General features: G+C 37.8%; 1 protein-coding gene across 1 annotated transcript in view; it reads right to left on the reverse strand.

The window, feature by feature from the left end:
• Window positions 1-25,836, reverse strand: part of MED12L (mediator complex subunit 12L) — a 266,607-nt gene that overhangs the window by 20,566 nt on the left and 220,205 nt on the right. Inside the window, exons 32-40 of the mRNA XM_067551717.1 lie at window positions 25,640-25,729; window positions 23,990-24,099; window positions 23,171-23,306; window positions 22,504-22,665; window positions 20,248-20,610; window positions 18,912-19,068; window positions 15,587-15,801; window positions 1,225-1,314; window positions 332-552 (exon numbers count right to left, since the gene is read on the reverse strand). Coding sequence (XP_067407818.1) covers window positions 332-552; window positions 1,225-1,314; window positions 15,587-15,801; window positions 18,912-19,068; window positions 20,248-20,610; window positions 22,504-22,665; window positions 23,171-23,306; window positions 23,990-24,099; window positions 25,640-25,729 — 1,544 coding nt within the window. The remainder of the gene's footprint in view (window positions 1-331; window positions 553-1,224; window positions 1,315-15,586; window positions 15,802-18,911; window positions 19,069-20,247; window positions 20,611-22,503; window positions 22,666-23,170; window positions 23,307-23,989; window positions 24,100-25,639; window positions 25,730-25,836) is intronic.

Below are 25,836 nucleotides of genomic sequence, written 5' to 3' on the forward strand. Positions count from 1 at the left end.
TATTAAGTGTTACACCTTGGTAAATTCTCTGTGTATTATGTACCCAAAATACACTTATAAACAGAAAGGCTCCACTGTGCCAGCTGCTGCACCAACACAGAGGATGGCCCAGTCTGTGCCCAAACAATTTACAATCTAATTGAAAATGAGAAGCAACAAGTGACTAACAAACAATAGGCAGGAAGTGGGAGGGAGAACAACTGTAACAGTAGCAAGACTTGCCATTAACCTCATTCTGATTCATGGACATAATTTTAAATGGAACATTAGAGCCATCAAGACTGCACACACTCTGCAATATAATAAACCAAAAGATCATTTAAAGCCTTACCGCTGAGTGCCTGTTAAAGGCTGAATATAAGCAGCAGCCTGCTGTTGAATGTACCCACTTGGCTGTTGTTGCATCTGTCTTAATCTTTCCATTAGAGCTGGATTAGAATGAGTTGCTGGATACGTTCTGGGGTTGTAGCTGGGTGATAGCACTACACCACCAGCCTGCTGTTGCTGCAAAGGCATCTGAGTACTGTACATTGTGTATCCATGAGGCACAGTCTGCATGGAAAACAGCCCATGGTACAATTTAACAACGGCCACATGTTAATCTCCTTAAGCATTACAGGAAAAAAGATAACCTTTATTAAAAAGTAAAATCTGGACAATGGAACCCTCAGTAAAACATTCAGCTGTATAATTACACAAACAGCAATTACCCTTGTATTTTAATAGTGTATTTCTTTTTTTCTAATAGGCTCACTCAGCTACAGTGTGAACACATTCATTTCAGTTTTAATTTCCATCTTGCCTAGTTTTTCAATGCTTAATCAGGTGTGATATCTGGGATCTTCAGTACCATTTCTTTTCAGTATCAGTATCATCGTGACATGAGGGTAGCAAAAAAATCAGTGGGTCCAAGCTCACCGTAACCAGCCTGAATTTCAGACTCAATACTGCGATACACATAGACTTTACGGGGAGGTCATTGGGAAAATATTAGAAACCTGCCAAAAAGATTTGTTTGACTAAACTAGGTAGGAACTGAAGAACTCTCAATAACTTTTCATTAAGGGTGAAATTCTAGGAACCTACACTTAAGTCCCAATTCAGCCTTTAGTCCAGGCCTTCAAAGGGATATAATGGCAGTGCTTGGACTCTCTACACTGAGGTGAATTTCATGTGTTTACCTTACAGCCTGTAGGCAAGTGTTCCATAGCAGTAGCTCAGTACCTGTGCCTGCTGTAACCCTGGATACTGTGGAAGCTGGGAAGAAGGTCGTACTTGTTGAGCGAAAATAGCAGCCTGATCTATTGGTTGCCCCTGAAAGACAAAGTACAAATCAAATCAAATCTGCTTATTCTAAATAAAAGTCTTTTTCTGCTTCTATCCATGGACACAAATAGCTCATTCAGTCAAGTCTTACACTTATTTTATGAACAGAATTAACCAGTTTCCTACCTTTTTCGTTCAAGAAAATTCTGTTTTCTGATACTGAACTAACCACTGAGCAGTATATGCATCTACATCTTACTGGGGAGGGTGGGAGAGGGGGGTGTGAGCAGAAAAGTTGTCCTTTGTTCAGCTCAGAAACACTACTGTAGCACAGCAATGCATGAAAAAGCCCACAATCATCAAGTCAGTAGAGAGTCTGTAGGGATTACTTAAAAATAAAGTCTGGAATACAACTGGCCCTTTTGGACGAAAGGTAACAAATTCTTGAGGGCAGTGTACTGAATTTTTCAGGAGACTTATCAAGACACTGAGACTCATTTGTTTTAATATGCAAAGAATAACTTTCTGATCAATTAGTGTAAGAGCTAGCCCTCATAATAGAAACAATGAAAATAAAGGACTATGATTATATCATAAGGCGTTCAGATATTACGGTGAAATATAAATACCTACGGGATAGGTAGACAGACAATGCACTCATTTCCAGTAGAGCCTGAAAACACATGCAGCAATCATGCTCATTAAAAGCCCCATTTGTTGATTTAAAATTGTCTTTTGTATGTAGAGATATGGATTGTGACAGGGCCAGTTACAGTCCAGACAAACTAAATGCATCCAAGCAACTGAGGTCAGTGGTGCAATAGCAGAGTTCATTACAACTTAATTTTCAAAAGTGAACATTAGCGGTGCTGTCCCCGACAAATAAAAAAACACTAATAAATTTAAACTGCCATTCTTATAGGTTTCAAAGGGAAGAATGATGAAGAAAATACTAACATTGGGCATAAATTCAGGATCAAGCATGTGACCAATTTGCAAGTGAAAAGTTGAGTGAGGTACAATGAAACATATTTTTCTGTGATTCTGAAACCTCAAACAGATTAACTGAACAACTGTACTAGTCACTAAGGCCCAGATTTTTATAATATTTAGGTGTTGCTGGTTCAACATTGCAATCCCTAACTGTTTTAGGAATTTAGGCATTTAGGAGCCTAAATCCCATTGACAGTAAATGAAATTTAAGTTCCTAACTGCCTAAATCACTTTTGAAAATGAAATTTAGGCTCCTAAATCAGTTAGGGGTTGCAACGCTGAGCGCGGCAATATCTAAATACCATTAAAAATCCGTGCCTAAGGACTCAAGTCACCAAACATTTGTAGACATAAGTAAAATTACAGGATTGGGCCCTAAGAGCTTTGCATTCAGCGTCTGCACTGATCTTCAATCTCCCCAACAAAAAACAGACAAGCAAACAAACAAACAAACCCCAAAAGCAAAACAAAACATCTCTAATCTTTTATCACCACATTTAAACAAAATACCGGCACTATCATTCAAAGTTACATGGACAATAATGCACTGTCAATTGCAATGTTACCATGAGTGTCATCAGTGAGACAAAGAGCAATGCCACTTGGGGATAAAGCCTCAAGAGCAACAGGAATTTTTCTTCATCACTCACTCTCATCCTGTTAATGATCACACTGTTGGAAGCGATACAAAGTATTGTAATGTGATTGTAAATATAAAAATAAGTAAACAACAGGCCCACAGTTTAACTACTATTTGGACACTGCCACAAAAGCATCAGGAAAATAGACCTGGTGCATAAAGAGATCAGTGTGGTCTGAGTGGACTCTGTACAGGGAGACATTACCCCGAGAAGGGATAATTTAGTTTGGCTGGAGAGGCAGACAAATCCCAACCCCAAGAAGTAAGAAACCTAGGAAAACAGATTTCAGATTTTCCTGTTTACCCTAGGAAAAGAGCAGGAGAAAGGACTCAAGGCCTGAACCAGATGCCCACATTCTTTTCTAGTAGTTCAGGCTGAAGCTGTCAGCAGAGGAAGGGTAACAGGTCCCTCACCTTTACTACCTTCTTGTTTGGGGACAAAATATCAGAAACGGGCTCATTGTCTGCCCTGCATAACTCAGGGACCACACTTAAATAAATCAAGATTCCAGAACGGAGAGAGAGGAGTACGCTTGTAACAACAAGCAATGGGAAGAAACCTGGAACTGTGCTGGGGATTTGCTTTTAAAGGCTCAAATATCTCCTCCAATCAGTAACACTGCTTCTAAAAGGACACAACAGAAACCCACTAGAGGGTTCTGCAGATGGCACAGTACATAATGTGTTTTGAGAATCAATGGAATATGTCACCCCTTCGTCATCATTGCTTCTGGTTCTTCTGTTGATACATATGTCCAACTGCCAATGAAATCACTGAAGAATGGAATTTTGCCCACTGATACAAGTGCTCATTTCATACAGGCCCCATTCAACTCCCATTGAAATCAATGGAAACACTTCCTTAAACTTCAGTGGAAATTGGATTGAGCCCTAATTCATTAAGAAAATGCTGAGGAGACGCATGATTTCACAGACAGAACTAAGCTGTAGAGAGGAACTCCCAAATTTAATTACTCTTGTTCACAAAATTAATTCACAGACTTGTCTCAATAACTAAAAGGTACTATGTGAAGCCCAGAAATTTCATGAGTTACAAAGCAGAGTATATTTTTATTTATGATCAGAGTCTACTTGAGCAATAAGGCCCTACCTACATCAGACCTGAGCTATTGGTATAGGCAAAAGTGAACTTTAAAACAAAAAGCTGTTAGCAAGGCAGGATACAGGTCAATTTTATCTAGAGCAGCAGGCAAACAAAGAGCAAATTCCAACACTGTGAGCAAGAATTCTGTGATTGTTTTTATCAGAACAGGCATTATTTAGTCAGGAGTAGACTAGCATGCAAGTTAATTGGTGAGAAATGGAATCGTGCATGCAAGTAACAAAAAGGAGCTCTTCTGAGAGCTGATGCAAGCTTACAGTAGAAGCCGTGGTATCTTACGTTCTGATCATGTATAGAAAAAAATGCAGCAAAACTCACTGCAACTGGAACTGAACACACTGTCTGGTAAGTTGTGTGGTTATAAGTAATCTTTTATAGTATGGCAATAGAATTGACATAGACCATTAAAGCAGCTTGAGCTACCTCAGTCAGGCTGGCAACAAAGTCTGTGTTTGGAAACAGAAAACGAAATACTAACACTTAGTTAGACCATAAATGTCATGGTTTGATACTTGATACATCTGTGTAAAATGAAAGTCTCCAGTGTATGCCCATAATATGTCTAGGCATGTTTTATTAACTGCACAGATGCCAAACTATATCCCTTTGCTGCCAAGTCTCCAGTAAATAAAAATATTTATTGCAAATATATAAAATATTAAAATCACAGCATCCACCAGACATTTTAACAAAGATTAATTCTGTTTGCCTCTCTCTTTCAATATTTAAGCAACACAAACAGAGTTCCCCAGGACAGGAAGGAAGTCATGCAACCAACTTTGAAACATAATTTTCCCAATCAATAATGCCTTACAAGCCCTCAACACAGCTATTAAAATGTGAACCACACCAAGCCACAGTAATGGATTAATTTTTTGAACAAATTAATTTTATTAAACTTTTTTTAAAAAAATAATGATTTGGGGTGAAATTCCTGGCCCCACTGAAGACAATGGCAAAACTCTTATTGACTTCAACAGTGTCAGGATTTTACCCCTTGTCTGCTCACAAGTCATTTAGGTCAGATTTTCCAAATTTTAAATGTCAGATTTTCAAAGGTGCTCAGCACTCAAAAGGTCCCACTATGACACTCAGTAGCAGATTTTTAAAAGACCTCAGCACTCGGGTGACCAGATAGCAAGTGTGAAAAATTGGGACAAGGGGACTGTCCCTATAAAATTGGGACATCTGGTCACCCTACTGAGCACGCACCCAACATGCTGAGATTTTTTTGAAAACCTGGCAATTTATCTTGGTGCCTAAATGGGAGCTGTGCTCTATTGAAAACTTGGCCCTTGTATAATAGACATCCCAAAGACAAAATACCTTTTCATAAAATGTTATTGGAGAAAATGGTACACATTTTCTAGCTTTCTGATAAAAATGCAGTACTAATACAAAAATATAAAATATGCTACACACTACATTTATCATGAAACATCATTTATCTTCTGATTTCTGAAATGGACTGGGGGAAAGGGTTTATGTTTCAATATTTAGCATTCATATGTCAACATGCTATACTTATAGTTTGTTACTTGACCCATAAAATCTAAAATACATTCATTAGAAAATCTGCTTTCCTAGGTGGCTCAGTAATATGACAGCAGTGCAGTGCACAGTCCATGCATGCATGAGATCTGAGATCACAAGCATTTTGGGGGCTCCAAGTACAGAGGGATAAGGGAGAACTCTGCTTCCATTGATGAAATGGCAGAACTATTATCCATTTAAGTAGGAGCAGGAACTAGCACATGCCCATAATCTGAATGTAATTAAGTGCTTGATTGGAATTTTTGATGGCATGAATTAGGGTGCTGAGAAGCATGTTGCCCATACTACTTTTACAGCTCATCTGTCAGTCCAGGGAGCAGCACCAGGAACACTGTTGCAGAATGCCCTCAATCTCATATTACTAAATGATTAACGCTATCACAGAAGCTCAAAGCAGGGAAGAGTTGGAAGTTAAAAAACTGGAGCAAAACCAACAATCAGCATGAAGATATGAGCAGTATGTGAAGATATGGGTCATGCTTAAATGCATGTGGCATCAGAAACATCTTGCCCTTCCTCTAATCTTTTACAACAAAAAGCGTGAAATATTTGAAAAAGGAAAATAATAAACTAATGATAAAGTTACTGGAAACGTGTCAAAGGAATACTCCATGTGCACATGTGTATATGTAATCTACACACATGCACACACTCTACTATCTGAGTAAGAGTTGGAGCTCAAAGCATATCATTCTCATTTACAGCAAATTGTAAAGCTTGTGCGTTGAAAGAAATGCATGTTTGTGAGAAAGAAAAATAAAGTTGAAGACAGCAGTGTGGTTACCATTATGTTGTCAAAGCCTTCTTGAAGAGCTACAGCAGTGTTACAGACATCCTAAAGGAAAAGGACAGGCGAGAAAATAGCAAACAACACAGAGAATACATATTAGCTTTGGTTCATTAGAGAAGTTGTTCCCTTAACACAAAACACTCTTATTATACATAAATGACTTCAGTTTAAACGACACCTTTACAACATGGCTGTTGCATTGATGAGGCAAGACTAGTGACATTCTTTCATAAGCGTCTTAAAATAATTATTACTTTACCTATACATCCCACCATCTGCAGCAATACAATCCAGTTACCAAATGTATTATCTTTACGAGGATTAGAATCAGATTTTTTTTTACACCCTTTCATTTTTAATCCTTTTGCCATTTGAGGAGGAAACTGATAAACAACTGAGAACATGATAGGTGAATATGATCTGAGACGAACGATTTCAAATAGATCTCAGTTTTGCAAATGAGCTATTTAAAATAAATGAGTTTCAAAGTAAAAAGCTTCATGGTATCACAGACGACCTGGGGACCTGAACGTAACTCTAAATTCTTTGCAAAAGGAAAAAATTGGCTGGATGGATTTAAACAACAGGTTTGGCCAAAGCTAAACACAACCAGACAACTTGTGAAATGTGGTCATTGGGCTAGGCAGTTAAGTAGCTAAGACATCTATTGATCATTATAAATGGGTCCTCATGTCCTCACTGGTCCATTTCCCAGAGAATACAGCAGGTTCCCAAACCCTACTGTGGGCACAGGCAAATGGAGAATTCTGGTTTGGAAACTGGGAATACAGGAAATAATTTTTATTGCACCAACTTCTGTTTGTGAGAAAAACAAGCTTCTGAACCACACAGATCTCTTCTTCAGGTCTGGGAAAAGTAGTCTGAGCATCACAGCTGAATGCAAGGTGGAATAGATTGTTTAGCACAACAACAGAAGTTGGTCCAATAAAAGATATTACCTCACCCACCTTGTCTCTCTAACATCCTGGGTACAACATGGCTACAACAACACTGAATACTTCAGTACCTGGGGACATCAGAGAAAAGTTGATACTTAGTCGGAAAGGGAGACTGCCAGTCTCATCAGAGAGGGGATTACCTTCAAGACATGTAAATAATTCAACCTTTCCCTTTTTTCTTCTGTAATTTACCTGAGAATGCCTTATCTCGATTATGAGAAGTGTAAATGTAGGTGTGTTAAGCAAATGGGGTTTCTTTTGTTTTAATTACATTTTTACCGTCTATTTTAATAAATATACATTTTTAAGATTACAGTTGTGTGGACAGTTTCATGCACAAATCCCCAAACAGAACCTCCAAGGAGAGGAGTTAAAATGCTGAGTTTCTGGTGTCCACTCACAACAAGCTGATATTGCTATCAGGCCTTGGAGAGCGAACACAAGGGGAGATGTCAACAGGCCAGGGAGGATATGAGAGCTAGAGGAGGTGCAGGTCACGCTAATAGAAACAATACTTGTGACTACTGTGCTTGTTCTTCTCCATAGGTCCAATCCTCAAAAGTGCTGTGCACCTACTTACTGAGAGATGCTTAACATTTTCAACACACACTGAAATCAATGGGATTTGAGGGAAAGGAGTAGTTTTACAGCATCAGACCAAAAACATCAGCTACTCAACAGCAATGAGGAGCAACTGCACCTGACACGCAACTCCGTAGTAATGCACTTCACAGAAAAATATCCATGTGAGCAACTATGTTTATTATCAAATTATGTACTTTATTTGGTACTATTTTAACTCATGCTGAAGCAATACAAATCTGCAGTAGACCATATTAGAAAAGTTCTTTACTGTTCACTTTTTTAAACCAATTTTTTACAAAATATTGCCATTTAAAAACATGGTAAAATAATGTCAGTACAAGTTTGTTTCCTGCATTTACAGTACTTTAAATGTCATCATGAAAATAAGTGTATTTCCTCCCTGGAAGAACATACATATTCTATATGTCCCTCAGAACAAAAACATGGAAGATAAGTAAACTTTTATCTGTGGACTGCCTTCTGCAATATGTCTTGGATTATCAGACTGATCTAATAAAAACAAATATTTGATGTCCTATGACTAGGAGAAACATAACCACTAAGTCATCAGCAAGTGATGCATTTCTAACCATAGCTGACACAGAAACATCAGATCTCCTGGGAATAGAAAAATATGGTTAAGATGATCCTACAAACAGTCAGAATACTGATATCCAGGCATCACAAAAAAAGAGTTTGTTTTGTAGCAGATAAATCTACAGGGGTCAATTTACATCTCAATCACAATCACAACCTCCTAGACCCAGAGCAAGATTAACACACACAAGGACTATATTTATTCCTCAACTATGCTGGCTGATTATCTTCTGATCCTCCTAACATAACATATGTAAACTTCACTTATACTCTGATTGTGCAACTCAGGCTGGTCCCCTACATCAAGTGTTTATAGTACATTGATTCCCTCACTGAATCTTTACACTTACCATTAAAACCAACTCAAAGTCTAGAGTCAATACTACAGACATTTTCCACACAAAAGTGGATGAATGCATTCTTAATCGCAAATAGTAAAATACATGCTATTTGCATCAGCAATTGTTTGTCTTTAATAAAGAAATGGTGCTAGATTATCAACTAACATACTAATAAATATCAACTAATTTAAATGTCATTTAAATCATAGCAATCACCTATTTACAATCTACTGAATTAATTCACCAAAATAACACAAAAAAGCAACTTACAAATGTCTAATGCAATTGTCATATTAATCCTTCATTCTTTATTGTATGTAATAAAATTAATAGAAAAAAAATAAATGACATACTTTCCCCCTTAATGAAACAAAAACTTTTATACCTATCTGTATTTACTGTCAGAAAATCATCCTTCAGGAACACTAAAAATCACTTATTGGTATTTCATGGTGCTAATCAAGCTTAACACTGCTACAAGAATTCTGTACAGGAATTCTGAACTGTCTATAAACTGTTATAGATTCCTTATAAATCACAGTAGGCTTTTATTGTCTATTAATATGCGAAATTAGTGGAGCAAATAATAGTTTTTTTTAATAGAGAACGGTGTTTACTCTGTTGCAAAAAGTTTTTAATAGAATGGTATTTACAGTCCCACAAGTGCAAAAGTGTTGGCTCCTTTTAGATTTATTTACAGGAATCTAGGGGGTCCTATAGAATTGCATACTATAGATGTTTTGTGAAATGTACAGTGCTAATTATGTCAATGAGCAGGAACACCAATATTCCAGCTGGCAGCAACATACAGAAGTAAAAATATTTAAGAAAACCTACTCGCTTCCCCACCCCTTAAAAAAAATACAGCTCATGCTGCTGATGCCTAAAAGATACCCAATGCCTTAAATAAAGATAAGATTTGCAGTTGCTAACTCTTTTTTCTTCAGTTCTCAAGGTATTTCCTATACTAAGTCCAGGGAAACACAAAGAAATACTGCAAATGCTGAGGCGACCATTTCTTTTCCACTTAGGTAACGCTGGCTAATTTTTCAGTCCCACTACTGCATCTGAACTATGGAGGAAAAGACTGCACAGAGTTCATAAGAATTTCCAGTTGTACCACAGCATGTGCCTGGAAAGCCCGTGAAAATAATTTATACTTTAAAAGGGCTGATCTACTCTCAAATTCTTTTGCCAAACATTTCCCTGCAGCTGCTGACACCTATGCAGCTCCACCAGCACATTAAATCCTCTATCTAAATCCAAATCTAAACCTCTAAATCCAGGTCTAAACTATGTGGTGTTAAAAACGCCAGCAGACAGAGGAGACTTATCTACACTACCACTGAGGCAGGTCATCTGGTATTAACAACTAAAGGAATATTTTGTTACTAAGGTTAGTGTAGACACAACTAAAATGTCTGAAAGACAAATGTTGTAAGCGGAACATTAAACCACAGATAAAAGTGCCAGGAAACAGATTAAACCACAAAGGGAGCCAACTGAGCCTAGCATCATACACAATCTTGGCAGTGGCCAACCCAAATGCCTGTATGTAATAAGCCTTCTTGTTGCATGTTGCAAAGGCCTTCTCTAAGCATAAAGCTGCAGAGGTTTAACTAAAAGGTTTAAACCTAGTTTAATGAATTCAGTGCAAAACACCTACGTGGATACTCTTAGATCAATATACACCAGATTTAAATCAATGCATCTTAAATTGGTTCATTACCAAATTAAATTAAATCTATTAGCCAGGTTTAAATGGATTTAAGAGTATCCAGCTAGAGGTTTTACACTGATTTAACTGAATCAGTTTTTAAAACCTATTTTAGTTAACTGTTAGTGCAACTTTGTGTATAGACAATTGCATAAAAGAGTTTCAGTGTAAGGGCCCAATCCAATGACCATGGACGTCATATATGATTGACTTGAACAGGATTGATTACGTACTATGCTTGACTTGAATGGACTTTGGACCATAACCTAAGGGCCTATCTACATGGTGGAGGACTGTGCACTCTGGGGATCTGATTTCTAAAGCACACTAACTGGTCCATGGAGACCCTGCTGGTGCAAACTAAAAGTTACCCAGTGTGCTTTAATGCAGTGCTATCAAATGCTATGTGAACTTAGGGACCTTAGTGCACAACACCTGACTGCACTTTAGAAACCACACCTCTGTAGTGCACATTATGGCTCTTGGTAGACAAGCCCAAAGGGAGATTGAGGCCTGGTCTATGCTAACAAGTTATGTAGACATAGCTACGGTGCTGAGGGGTGTGAAAACTTCACATAGCCCCTGGTGTAGATCAGTTAGGTCAATGGAAGAGCTGGATTACCTACAGTGCTGGAAAAATCCTTCCATCACAGTAAGGAAGCCTCTGCACTACGGTGCTATAACAGCATAAATGCAGTGCCACAGCTGTGGTGCCTGTAGTGTAGATGTGGCCTTCTTCTCTCTGCTGCAATTTCCATCCATTGCAGAGAAACTCAATGATGATCTGCAAAAGTTGTAACACCTGAGCAGGTATTAAATGGCATTCAGGCAAAATCACCCACAGAATCTTGTTAATTTCTCACACACTGTTAACACTTTGCAATGGAGGCTTGCCATGACCACAAGAAATAAAATGATTTAAGGGATGACTGGCACTGTCTACATGAGGGGATGTTTTAAAAAAATCACAGATGATTATAGCTTTGAGAAAGGAGGCATACATCAGGGTGATTTATTGTCAAGGTCCAAATTTCTTGGTTAAGGTATAGTCAAGGTCGAGACTCCAGAGAAAATAATACAAAAACAACAACAACGTTAACTAAATAAAAAGTTTTGGGGATCCGTTCAAAAGCATCTGGCGGTCCAGATTTGGCCCACAGTTGTCCTACTGACTACCCCTGGTGTACACCTTCCAGCAGCCCAAGGATATATTCAGCAAGCAGCTAGTTTAGGAAATAATATCCATAACTGATTATAAGCCTGAAATCAGATGGTGATGTAGTTCATGGTCCCTATGCAGAACGTGGGAGTATTTTTTTGTAAATGTAAATGGCCCCTCAAGTTATTAGTTTGATATCAACCTGCCTAGTTGCCAGGAGTTGAATCAAATGAGGCAGGTAAGGGAGAAGCCAAAAGGAATTGAAACAATGACAAAAGATAAGGTTTCTTGAGAAAACAATGGGGGATGTATTGATTGGCATACCCCTGACTGGATCCATCTTCTCCGGTGAGGTGTATTCCTCCCAACCAAAACCTAGGATCAAAGGGGATCCTAAATCTTTAAGATGGTGGCCTCTGGATGGAGGGGGGAGCTGAGTGGGTTGTCAGCAGACTAAGGATGACACCCAAAATGTCTGAAGGCTAGTCTGCTCTACAAAGACTTTGCTAGTATAACTAGAGCCGCACAAAGTCCCCAAGTGAAGACACAGCAAATGCCAGCAAAATGAGTTATTTTGCTGCTATGGTTAAGCAATCTCCCCAAATGACAAAAGCTACACCAGCAAAAGGATTCTTTTGCTAATACACAGGCGGGTTTTTTTGCCAGCATAACTAATACGTCAGGGGTGTGATTTTTTCACACTTCTAGACAACCCAGATAAACTGGCAAAACTCAGTAGTGTAGACATGCCCTGAGACCCATGGGAGAGAGACTCAGGGACTTACAGCAAGCATTTTGGCTCTCACAACACAAAGATTGGAATAAGCTGGACCTACTTGAACTATGGCTAGAGAGGTTAAGTTTAGGTAAGAAAATATGCATGCAGGACATTTGTACAGCATGGACTAAATGCTAGTAACTAGCCCCTTGCTGAAGGACAACAGACATGAGGAAAGAAAATCCTCAAGGAAGAAAGCACAACATTGTAGGAATGTCTCCCCTTTCCATCTGAGAAGTATAGAGCAGTGCATGGGAAGTGAACGAAAAGAGTTTCTCTCTGACTGTACAACACCAAGACACTGCTTGTGAATAGTGCTATATATCATCATATTTACAATTTGTATTGCAGTCGAACTTCAAGGCCCCAAAAGGGCAATAAGGATCCCATTGTGCTAGCCACCCTATAAGCACATAAGAAAAAGACAGTCACTGTCCCACAGAGCTTTCAATCTAAGTGAAAGACAAGAAACAACAGACATATGGGGAAAGCACAAGGTAACAAGATGATTATCAACATGCTGTCTCAGCATACCAGCTCTTTAATCATTGTTGAGGTTTTTGTAGGCATCACAAGAGGAGAGGTTTAAGGAGGAATTTGAAAGAGGACAATGAAGTAGCTTTATAGATATTTACAGGCGCTCCTTTCATGCAGCATGAGACAAAGCATGTAGATACTTGTGGGAAAGTTTGACAAATGGGCAATCAAGACAGGCATCTTTGGCAGACAGGAAGCAGGAGTCAACATCATAACAACACATGGAATGATTTATAGCATGGGAATAGGCCAAATGGGTCTTAAAAATAAAGACAAGTAGTTTATGTTTGACATAGTACACACTTTCTGTTTATAAAATTAAACAAAATAAAGTTCTGGGAAGGGCCGGTCATTCTATGTTTGGTTCACATACAGGTAGTAATTGTCCACCAATATCCTGTATATAAACACTGAACTGGGCATAAATTCCTAGATAGATAACTCAGATTGACAGGTTATATAATGCGGTGATATACTGTAAAGGAGTTTGCAGTTCTGCTGACAGGGTTGCACCTGTTCTGTGGATAAAAAAGGCAGGTGTCTGCAGGATTGTCCAGTCAGCACTTTTCATAAACTTTAAATTCACTTATGGAGAAAAGTGTAATATCTTCTTGAGAAATGGAAATGTGATGCATTTAGTTGTTTCAACAAACTAAATTTGCTGATCTAGTTTTGCAAGGAATCTACCAAAGTTGACTAGAATCTTTTTTCTCCACCCCCCAACAAGAATAATCAGATATGAGAAGCTCTTATTCTTAGGGAAACAAAATTTCTCAGCAAATTTTACTCACAAATGGATACTATATATGGTTACCATCAACTACAATTGGTGATGAACTTGCAGCTTATGCTGAGAAAATCAGTAGAATTTACTCATCAACTTTCTTAGGACTTCAGCATTGTTGAGTGCCTTTATTTTATTTGTTTTTTATTTATATTTGTATTGTGTATATTGTACACCAGGAGCTGTTGTTCATCCATAGTCACTTGCACAAGATGACAAACATAGCATTTTACAAAGGCAGACTAGCAAGAATGCATTTTCTAGAAAAAAGTACTACTCCCTATGAGCAATAAACCAATATAAAAAAAGTATGGCTTGAGGCTACACTGAGTATTTGTTGATGCCAAGGATTTCCTTATAGGAAAGATGAAGTTTTTGTTCTAAGAATGCCCAAGAAGCAGATTCTGAAAGATTTGAAAACACAATCACCACTAAGGACAAGATGTGAAAAGGGCAGGACAAATCACTCAGTATTATTACATGAATTTTTGATAATAGGGGTCTGGAAGCCAATTTCATTTTAAATACTGTTCTTTAGTTCTGACTACACCGTCAGCTTTAGGAGATTCCTGCAGCAATCTCCAGAAAAGTAGGTTTAAGCCATGCATCTCCCACATACTTACATAGCAGGTAAGTGTGGTTTTATGTATAACCTTTGTTCACTGCACTCTATGAAACATTTTAGTAAGTGAAATGCCAGCAATTTTTATACACGTGTATGTGTGAGAGAGAGAGAGAGAGAGAATGTGTGTGTGAATGACTCCCCCTGGAAATTCTGGAGTTCTTAAATGTAATGAACATTATTATTAAACAGCAGAAACAGAGCAAATTTGGTTTTCCCAATCTGGTAGTATATTGGATCATGCAGCATGAATGTGAAAAGCTCTCTCAGATTCCTACCTTGAGGGAATTTAGAAACAATCTAAGGTGATGTGTTTTTTTAAAATTATATGCAACTCCAAGAACAATAAAAAGTCTGTTGTATTCTCCCAAAATACTCTGTAATATTGACAATATCAGTATGAAGATTCAAAGGAGCCCTTCTATTTCAAATTCAGTCTCAAGGTTACAGGAAAGGCATACACGATGTTAGAAGCTGAATTGCAACTTACCACATTTGCACAGCAAATTGACTAACATGTGAGAGGGTCCCAAAGCTCGGACTGCACAATGAAAGAGTTACTTAGCCCGATTCAGCCGGCACAGGCCAGTGGTGGGATTTTAATTGCAGTGCAGGCATAGTGTCCATGAGATCTTCTTTATCACCTACTGAAGTTTTAAGTAATATCCAGGTTTATAAGATAAGTGTCATGTAACTGATATCAGAATAGGGCCGTAGGGATTTGTAATCTCTGATAATACTTTACCTTCTGTAGTGCTTTAAAAAACTTATTCAATTCTACACATGCTTTCTGCAAGAAATGGGCTTGATCTTACATACATTTAAAATATCCATACACTTATTAAACAGATTAGCACAGGAACGTTAAAAGACATTAAGTAGTAGAAGACAGGCCAATGATTTAATGAGATTGGCGGTAAAATTAAAAAGGACACAGACAAAACAGTTGGTTTGGCAATTCAAGCTTAAAAATTAATGGTCCTGGTGGAACAAGACACAGTACATGGACCTGCTGCTCTGGCAGTTAACTGAGATCAAAGAAACCTCAGATGGCTGCCAGCCTCACAGGCCTATATGCAAGTAACTATTATAGGAGCTGAAACAAAGGACTTCCTCTCCATATTTTGGGGTTTGAACAAACCTGTTGGAAAGGTCTTGTCTGGGCTTGCTGCCTGAGTAGCCGCTGTTGCTGCTGCTGTTGCAGTAGTTTCATCTGGAGCAGCTGCTGCTGAGACGTAATTGCATGTATGGAGGGTGGTTGCATCATGGTGCCAGAACGCCTCTGTAGCATGTTAGACAAGGCTTGTTTTGTGTTTGTTGGAACAAAAGAACCTGTAGGATCCAATCTGGAACCACCTAAAATACAGAAACTATAAATGTTTTCCCTGTCTTTTAAAGCAAAAGGAGTGACAGGTCACTGTTAATCTGTCTATTCTTCTTTGATCTGCAGCAGAATAAATTATGGCAAGAGCCTTTGTGGTTAACATTCTCAGCCAGAACAATTAACAAGTAAGCATGGCTTACAAAAAAAGAGCAGAGCACCTTCAGAATATGGAAGCTTTATTGGAAGTCTAACCATTTTTCTAGGTTCTAATAATGGAGCTGGTGCCCAAAACTGTAATATCTGAGTACCTCGGATGTAAATGTGAAATAGGAGACAATTACTGTATCCAAGCACCTTCAGAATAACTGTTCAATATGCAACAGACACACAGGAAAAAAAGAAACTAAAGTGCTTGCCCAAAGCAACAAATACAATACTGAATGGATTTGGGAAACATGCAAAGGTCGTTTAGTAAGAGACCATCAGAATCTTTTGAGGAGTAAATCAGTGGAAATATCTTTCTAGGAAAGATTTCAGAGGGGGCAGATCCAAGTAAACTGCATTAAATTCTAGACATGCTCAAAATTCTACACATCATACCTGTACTATCAAAATTATGTTGTTTATGATCACTGTGAACAGAATGGCACAGAAAAGTGCCTATTTGAATTATCAGGGAGATTTAGGCACGGGGGGTTATATTCCCTTTTTACTCCTTGCAAATTTCCATTTTCTGAGAGGCTCAGTTTCCTAAATAGTTCTTGTAGATGGTCAATTTGCCACTGTGCTGTGTGTGTGTACATACACCATACATCTTTACCAAAGGTTCAGCCTCATGGTTCTCTGTGGTGTATAGCTAAGATAGTTTGTCCTCCTCCACACTAGGCCCAGCAACACTGGTTTTAGCAACGTTGGGACCCCTACTAGATACTGTGTGAAGAAACCTTGTAATCAGTTGGAGTTAAAATCCCACTGAAATTGGTAGGTGTGAACTCACTCCTCAGTTACCCTAACTGTAAGCATAAGCCCCACCTAAGACAAAAGGTGTGTGTGAACCAATCCAGGAGTATCTGGTTGAGTATTCCTTTGGCTAAATGCATGGATATGGGGAGAGAAAGATCACATAGAAACGGAGGACAGACAGAGGCAGACAGCCTCAGGGAGCATCTGAAAGCATAGTGCAGGGGTGGCCAACCTGTGGCTCGGAATCACATGTATCTCTTTTACAGTTAAAGTGAGGCTCACGGAGCCCTCTACACACCCCCATTCTCCGCCTATCGGACTAGAGTGTGGAGTTTGGGACTTCAGCCTTGTGGCAGGGTGGTGGGGCTCGAGGCTTCTGCCCTGTGGGAGGCGCCTGCCAGGGCTCGTGGCTTCAGCAGGCATGACCTGAGCCCTGCAACAGGGTTGAAGCCCTAAGGCCTGGCAGGCACACCCCGGCTCTCAAACTTCTGAAGATTATTCTATGCAGTTCAGAGAGTCTAAGTTTGGCCATCCCTGGCATAGTGTCTAACCCTGGAAGAAATCTGGAAAGATATTTTTAGGTCAGGGATGCTGTTTCTTGTTATTTGATTCATTCTGTGTTCAGAGACACAGGACTGTGTACATTCTTTGTAAATAAACAAAAATGTAAAAAAGAAAATACCAGACTCCATTCATTTCTACCTCCAACAGGAACAACTCACTAGACCTGGAATTTTTGGCTAGCCGCTCAGACCAAAAGAGGTAACAGAAGTATAAAAACATGATACAGGGAGAAATGACTTCCAGCAAATGGAAGGAAAGGGAGAGGAGGAGGAATACACATATATAAAAAAAAGATAGGGAGAAAGAAAGGAGGGAGGGGGATGGAACTGTCTCTCCAGTGTCTCAACCAAACTCTAATTAGAAGGTTTATAAATAAAAGATCTCCATAACTATAATGCAGCTTACCAGCTATTCCAGCTCTCAAATCACACATACTCCAGTACTCCAACAACCTCCTGACTGAGGTGGGTACAGCTGGATTGTGCCCATAGGTATAGTCTAGAAGCTTAAGATCACAGGACTGCAAGCCATGAACTCCTGAGTTCATGACACCAATAGTTTGAAAAAATAGCTTTGAAGATTGAAAGCAGTCTATGAAAGCTAACTCCTGATAAAGCGATGTGCTCTACAACATGTATTTTATAATGAAAAATTTAAAAATAAATGATCTATGACAGTTCAAACAGAAAATGAACAATTTTATGACCAACTGCAAAAGAGTAAGTCCATTTTACCCTGATAGTCTAGAGGCTAAATATCTCTTATTCACTGCGTGCTGCCCAACAAAATTAATGTGTGTGTTTATTATGAAGGAAATTGACTTCATTTGCAGCTTTCTTTAACTCTATCTCCTTAATTTTTTTACAATTATCATCTAATATTTTCTTGACCTTTTCCCTAGAATAAATAAAATCTACTTATATTTGAAACATCAGAAAAATATTTTCTGTTTCTATATTTGTAACCAAACTCACAAATTTTTCTGTTGTATAATTTTCATTCATGATATTGTAGCTATTTTAACAGCATCAAAAGATTTGCTGTATTTTCCCTTAAAGTATGCAAAATATTTTCATTGGACATGACCATGAAATGAAAAACAAAAAAATAATAAATTATACAAACACACATGGCAAGCAAACGTTAAAGGGTATTATCCCATGGCATCTACTTATACTGGACATTGATCAATTTATAACAACAAACCAAAAATTAGGATTCAACTAGTTTTAAAATACACATCATAAATCAAAGTGACAAGGAAAATACCATGAATTTTTAAAAAATTATATTTTCTTATACCTCCCGTATTAAACTATTTATCAGCATTCTGCCAGAATTTCTCTAACATGTTTCAGTGATCTATTTTTACCCAGTGATAAAATGCAAATGTAATAAATTAATGGAGATGATCCTCAAAGTTTTTTTTAGTTGAGAGAGCAAAGCTCTTGTATTAAGTGAACTAAAGAATTAAAACTCAAGGTTGCAGCAGTCACATCACCTTAAGTGAAAAAAACTAAAGTAAAAAATAAGTTATTACTGTTATTTCAAGGAGTAATATTCTTATTGTATGACAAGTAATATATCCCCATTTACTTCCAAAGCCCACACATACCTGGTGGAAGGGGCTGGTTCTGAACAAAGAAACCAGCCTGTTGTGGTTGTCCCATAATGTTATAACCCCACAAGGCAGACTGGGGATGGTGCATCATTTGAGAGGAAATTGGTGAATAGTTGGGAGGCACTCTGTGGACGTTGTTTTGTGGATATTCCTTAAACATACCATAAAAAGGAACGTTACTGACATTCCTACCCTACTAACTCATAAATAATGCCAGTTTTCCTACTCAATTATTTAAGGATTTAAGACTGTTCCTATTGTAGTTTACTATGCTGTAAGAAAATAGATTGAGTCACAAACTATCCACAGGTAATTAAGAATGACAGCTTCTCTTAAATGTTCCAGCCTGTTTCATCTTATACATAATTATCTTCCGCATGCTGTCATTGGTTATAGCACATCAATACAATTTATAGTGTATCAACAGATAACATAGGGAATCTAAAGCGAAGCATCACAAAAGGCAAAAAAATCCCATACATTAAAATTACCACTACTGAAAGCATCTGCGTCTACATCACATTCACAAGCTCGTGTTAGGCTTACATAATACCACTACACCTGGACTGTAGTATTAAAACACTGTTACTATGTAAAGAAAGCGTTTTAGAAATTGTGGTTTTGCCATTCAATCATGAAGTACAAGTTTTGGCGTTAGGTGAAAAAAAAGATCATACAGAAGGTTAAGTCTGCCTCATCAGAAGTTCTATACTGTGCACTGGGCTTTGTTGTTTATGTCAGTCTCATACAGCAACACCCTCTCCCACTGCACACACAAAATATAACATAAAACTGGAAACTCTGGTAAGAAATGGCAACAAATCGTGGAAAATTAAAATGGCTTCCATATATTAGATTCAAGTGATCTGTTTCAAGTTGTCCATGTCCCTTTTATACGAACTAGAGATGGGCCTCAACCACTTCAACCAAAGCCAACGTTCCAAACACACCCTGATATTGGGAAGTTTAGAAATGTATCCAAAATATAACTCAGGTGGCTTCTCTAATGCAAACAAGTGGAAAAAATAATAACCATGCATGGGTATGCCTAATGATCCTGACTAACTGTCAATAATTAAGATCCAGTCTAGCATGTTTTAGTAGATTTCATATTAATTTGCAAGTATTATTAATTTACAGTGCACTCATATATATCAATCCTTTAGGCAGACTTGTCTGGTAACATTTCAGCTTCCTGCTGAACTTTTACCATTTATTCTCTTCTTCGCACTCTATCCTGCAACTTCTGGAGGTGGTGAAGACACTCACACCTTGCCGCATCAAGCCTTCACATAATTATTGTTTAACACTGTACCCTCTATTCACTTACATCAGCTCTTGAATTTGATTTTGTCTTTCTTTTCCTGCCTTTTGTTTTCTTCTCTTCATCTGTCGTAGGCTTTCCCTGATCTGACAGCTCTGCTGATTTCCTTTCTGGTTCCTGAGAAACAGGTGTAGTAGGCTCTTCCTCTTCCTCCTCTGGAGGAAGTGATAAGGGCTCGAGGTAGTAGCTTCGTGGCTTGGGTTTGGGATGTGTGTGGTATAGGAGAAGATGCTGTTGCTCCTCATACTTTATCACTTTCCTATCAACACGAACTGTACCAAACCAAGCCCAGGAGAGTGGAGCAGGATTTTTATGACCCTCAAATAAATCCCAAGAAGACACTTTCTGTTTTGTTGATACCTGAAGACCCTGTTTCAAAATACAAAGTACAAATGTTCTTAAACTGATACCTTAACAAAATAATGTGAATTACCTGCTTTTGTGCACTATGGTTAAAACCTCTGTGTGCATGTATTATATTTTCCTCAAAACAAAAACTATCAAATACATGTTTGTGTGGGGGGTATCCAAGGCTAGCACTTGTTAGAATGAATCAAGCTATATGTTCATAATTGTGTATGTTGATAGCTGTACAGAGCTTTTTAAAATGTGGTTATTTTCCAATATATTTCTTAGGTTTCATCTATCATGCAACAGCCTCACCAGAAAGCACTACAAATAATACTTTAACATTTTTAATAAATTTTAAATAACAAAAATTATTAATCACCAGATTAAGACATTAGACCAAAACACTCTCTAAGTACATATATTTAAAATACAACTGAATAAATGTCAGCACTACACTTTAAGAAATATAGAACCTGGGTTGTAAAATAAAAAAGCTGAATTGCCCTTGGAAAGAGAGACAGAACTAAAAAAATAGTCCTAGCTTTTCATTTTCAAGTTGAAAGTTAGCTGGAAAAGTATGTAAACTTACATAAAGCTAGTCAGCTTTCTGAAGACTAGTCATCCAAGGAAACTGGTCTGCACTGTTCATTTATGAAATGTTTGGAATAAGATACATCCCAGAAATGCATTCCCAACACACCAGTTTCATATGATGGCATTCCGGTAACTGAAGCTTCCCACTCTAGCCCCCAAAACACTCTACTTCAAAGGAGAAATAAATGTGCATGGCTTAACTTATTTTATAGAGCAGCACTTCCCAAACTTTGAAAAGCGGACACCACTCTCTCCCTCAGGAAAATGAAATTAATTGGGCTCCTTTCCCTCCTTACCAAACCCCTTCTATGATTTTTAAAAGTGTACCCATCTTAAGTTGTATGTCCGATGTACTCTGTGGTGAGGCCTTTTTAGGAAAGGCTGTTAGAGAGGATGGATGATTGTGTCCCAGTGGGGCAACAATTTTTCTCAGAGCTACTCTGCTAGTCCCCTCCAAGGCACAGATTATTGCCGTTTGGCAAACTGTATATCAGATGGTAGTCAAGATCCCAGACTGTAAAATGAAACAATACAATTTCAAAACTAAATAGATCAGTAATTTAACATAATCACAAACTCTGGGGCTGTTTTTTTGTAGGAGTTCATAGTAACCTTTCATACAATTTTAGTTTGTGTGGGTTTTGCACCCCCAGTTTTATAAATCGATTAAATCAAAAATGAAGTGAAACAATCAAAACTGTTGAATTTTGATTTATGGTTACATAAGACTATGTAAAAACCACATTTTCCATTGCTTCCACCTTAAACAAAATCTATCCAAGTTTCTCAAAAAACTTGCAAATATCAGTAAACTTAGATGAGGACTGACTGAGTTTTCATTGGCAATGAAATCTAGGATGTGCTACCCACTGTGTGTGAATTTTCACACTGTTCAAATTAAAATGTATGTTATCTCTGTAATGATTAAAGCATTCTTGTACCAGAAAAAGATCAATTATCTTGAAAAAGATTTAAAGGTATTGTTCCATGACGTTGAGAATTCTCGATCTACCAAGAGCATCCATTTCTCCTCACAACTTGGTAATATTACGCCATTTTTAGAATGAGTGTTCATAGAAAGACAAGTTATTTGTTTCTTGTTTTTAAAGAAGATTACATTATGACTGATAAAGCATCAGAAAATTAAAAACGATAATTCCAGGGAGGTACATTACAACAGAAGCACGGTACTTCCATAAGTTTCAAATATATAGTCGTATACTGTAAAAAAAATTACATCAAACCGTTTATTTGACTTTCATATACATGAGAAAGTCATAATAAAACTGAGATTTTAAGGTAAACATTTACTCTTGCCTGTTTCTTATCTATGGAGTCAAATCCTGCAATTTTGTTTCCCTTGGTGTCAATCAAAGATCCCATTGGTTCACAGGTGATAATGTCACACGTTTGTTTTGGCAAAGGTAGCAACTGGCGAACTTTGTCAATACTTTCCGAACACTTGTCTCCGAGCTCTTTCTAACAAAAAAGAGAAGTTCAAATGTTACAATGCTTTCACAATTCAAAAACAGCATGTTCCTAGATGAATCACTTCCTTGTACTTTTGCTGAATTTAATTATGTATTTTAATTTGGCCTTTGTCACATCTATAAATTGCCTTTTGCACTTCCTTTTTATTTCAACAGAATACAGAAATATAAACAGGATTTAAGTGAAATGTTGATTTAAAAGTCTCAAACATGGCTAAAAGGATGATGATAAAATCTCTTTCAGGGATTGCTAGGGCACTTGCTCTTGAAGTGTCTTGTGCAGTACAATTAAAGGAGAGGACGCAAAACTCTGTCTCCCCATATTACCATTTTTATTCACTTCTCCTCTTCCTTACTATCTCTAGTGCTCCTCTATTTTCTTCTCTTTCCTCTTCCTTTCAACCTCACTTTCAATAAAACTGATAGAATTAAAAGATGGGCCTAGAATGTGATTCAACAGAAGTGCAGTTAAAAATCAGAGATCCAAAACTTACTTTTAACTTCTTCACTAAATTCATGTATGCTCTTTTGTTCTCTTCAGACCCCCCTTGAGATGCATTGGATAGGTCAGAGGCTAGGGTTCCATTGATCAGAACACCCAACATATCAAGCACCGTCGTGAATAATTCACTAAGAGGTAAAAAGACAAGTATTACGCTGCACCTTGAGAAGCAATATCACACATCTAGTAAACTCAAAATTTAAAATTCTATTATGTTTATAGTAACGTGATTGTCAAGACATCTCTGAAAACAGATTATGTCAAAGACTATTGACACTTTTTAGGCATATGGAACCAGGTCCTCCTCTCTGATTGCGGCATTGCAAACAAGAGCGAATGTTTTTCCCACCAGGGAAAGTCTAGCAAGAGGACGGAAGATGGAGGAAGGGTTATGTAGATGGTGTGGTAAGGACTTTTCAAGCATATTTACACACACATGAACTCCAGGGAGCTTGTACAACACCTAATGCACACATGCACGGTCAAATATGTGCACACAAATATTTGCAAATCTGAGCCACTGCATAGTGTAACATCACATAAACTGCTGATACAAATGGTCACTAGAAATAATAGGCCCTGATTCAGTAAAGCACTTAAGCATGTGTTTAAGTGAATCCCTATTCAGGACAGTATTTAAAGAGGTACTTAATTTTAAATTCTTGCTTAAGTGCTGTCCCCCACAGGAATGCTTCCCCAGATCAGGGCTGTGATTACAATAAGCTACAATAAGCATGTAAATATGACTATATTTTCATTCAAAACATTATAGATATTAATGAATTATCTAATAATAATAAGAGAGACATACTTGTTGGTTTGCATATCAACAGTTCCTGAAGTAATTATCTGAAGGAGCAGAAGTGCCCAGTCTGTAGTCCACTGAGTACTTCTCTGCACAGTGTCAAACATTCCACCCACCTACATGGAAAACAACATAAAAGATGGAGATAACTCAAATAGATGCATGTTTATATCTTTGAATATTTATTAGTTACACTATATTTGATGCTGAATCCTAATTATATTCATGGCTTTTTTTTCTCTACTGAGTAATTTATGCATTAACTTGATATATTCTTTGGCAATAAGACTTGATTCTCCCTGCTTCAACACAATAACACTGCACAAAAGTGCTGAAAAATGAAAGATTAGCAATATCAGTCTTAAATTTAATGCCCGAACCAACACTGAGGTCAACAGGAAAATTCTCACTGATTCCAAAAGGTGTTGAATCAAATCCTTATAGGATTATCTCTTTTCTTTGTCCAAAATTAGATTAAAAATGTTGCTTTTGTTGAAAGATGAAAGATCTGAAGAAAAGGGTATTACTAAGCCCATGTCTGATCAACGACACTGGCTCATAGTTAGATTGGAATGGCTACAACCAGGTACAACTTGCTTGATGCCTGTTCCATGGGAAGCACATGTCCCTCCTATCCCACTTGCTGAAGAGTTTGAGACTCCATACCCAATGCCCTGTCAGTCAATCTCCATTGTCATGATTATAGTGAAGGGAAGATCAGTAACTAACTTTTGGTCTGAAGCCATGTGATTTATTGTTGCTTCTCTCACTGTAGACAAATCCAGTCTTCGTCAGTAAAGTCTAAAGCTTTAAAGACCACTATTTCCACACTGGTTTTACTGTACAAGGAATGTCCTTACTGTTTGCAGAGTAATGGTTCTAAGTCCCATCTTGCACCCACTGAAATCCATGGTAGGTACCTGTGACATTCACTTAAATAGGAGCAGGGTTGGCCTTATAGATTGTAGGGCTGCATAGCACTGTACCTTCTTTCTTGGCTAAAATCTGCTCCCTGATTACATTCAGCTATTCTGTTTTATTTTGGTGCTTCCCCATTTTGGATTTACATGTTGCATCCAAGCATTGGTTATTCTGCTGTGCTAAACACTTTTTGGGAGTTACATTAAAAATAAAGAAAATGGTGTTAAGCCACCTCTCATTTACCTTTTACACAGCAGTTGGAGGTCCAGGTAGAAATTTTCAAAGCTGACGTGTGGCTGATTATTCTAGTCAGCTTAGAAAATCTCAACTATAACAAGTGCCTAGTTCCAAAATTTTTTTCTGTTATATTAACACATGCTTGCCAGTTGGTGGGTATAGACTGTGGCTTTCAGCTTCCAGAAAAGGGTGGCACATTTGTGACATTCTCCAAAAATATTGCAGGAAAGGGAGAAGAGGAAAAGAGGGAAGAAAGGACAAGAGAAAGAAAAAAAAAAGAGTTGACTCTGCTAGGGATTTTGCTATTGCTGTTTGAGGTAGAAATTGCTAAGATACTATGGTGATGGCACAAAACCGGATAGACAGGCAGATAGACTTTGCTACTCTCCATCTCTCTCGCCTCTTACCATCAATTGCAAAGTAATTTCTGTTAAATGGCTATTTTCTAATTTAGATAATATAAATGTGAAGGGAAATATATTCATGCATCTTTCTTACCAAATTAAGACGTAGCTGTAAGGCTTCATGCATCATCTGCCTGGCTTTAACATCATCCTGGTATCGTTCTTCCCTCCAGTTACTTAGGATCTAAGAACAACAACCATTTGAATAAAAGTAGAGCTTTTCCCCTTGAACTGTTAAATATCTCTACCCATCACTTCATGATACAGTTTTCTTATTTACAAAGAACTATG

The sequence above is a fragment of the Emydura macquarii genome, unplaced genomic scaffold (genome assembly GCF_026122565.2).
Source record: "Emydura macquarii macquarii isolate MOO-44397 ecotype Brisbane River unplaced genomic scaffold, CSIRO-AGI_Emac_v2 contig_18, whole genome shotgun sequence".
Taxonomy (NCBI): domain Eukaryota; kingdom Metazoa; phylum Chordata; order Testudines; family Chelidae; genus Emydura; species Emydura macquarii.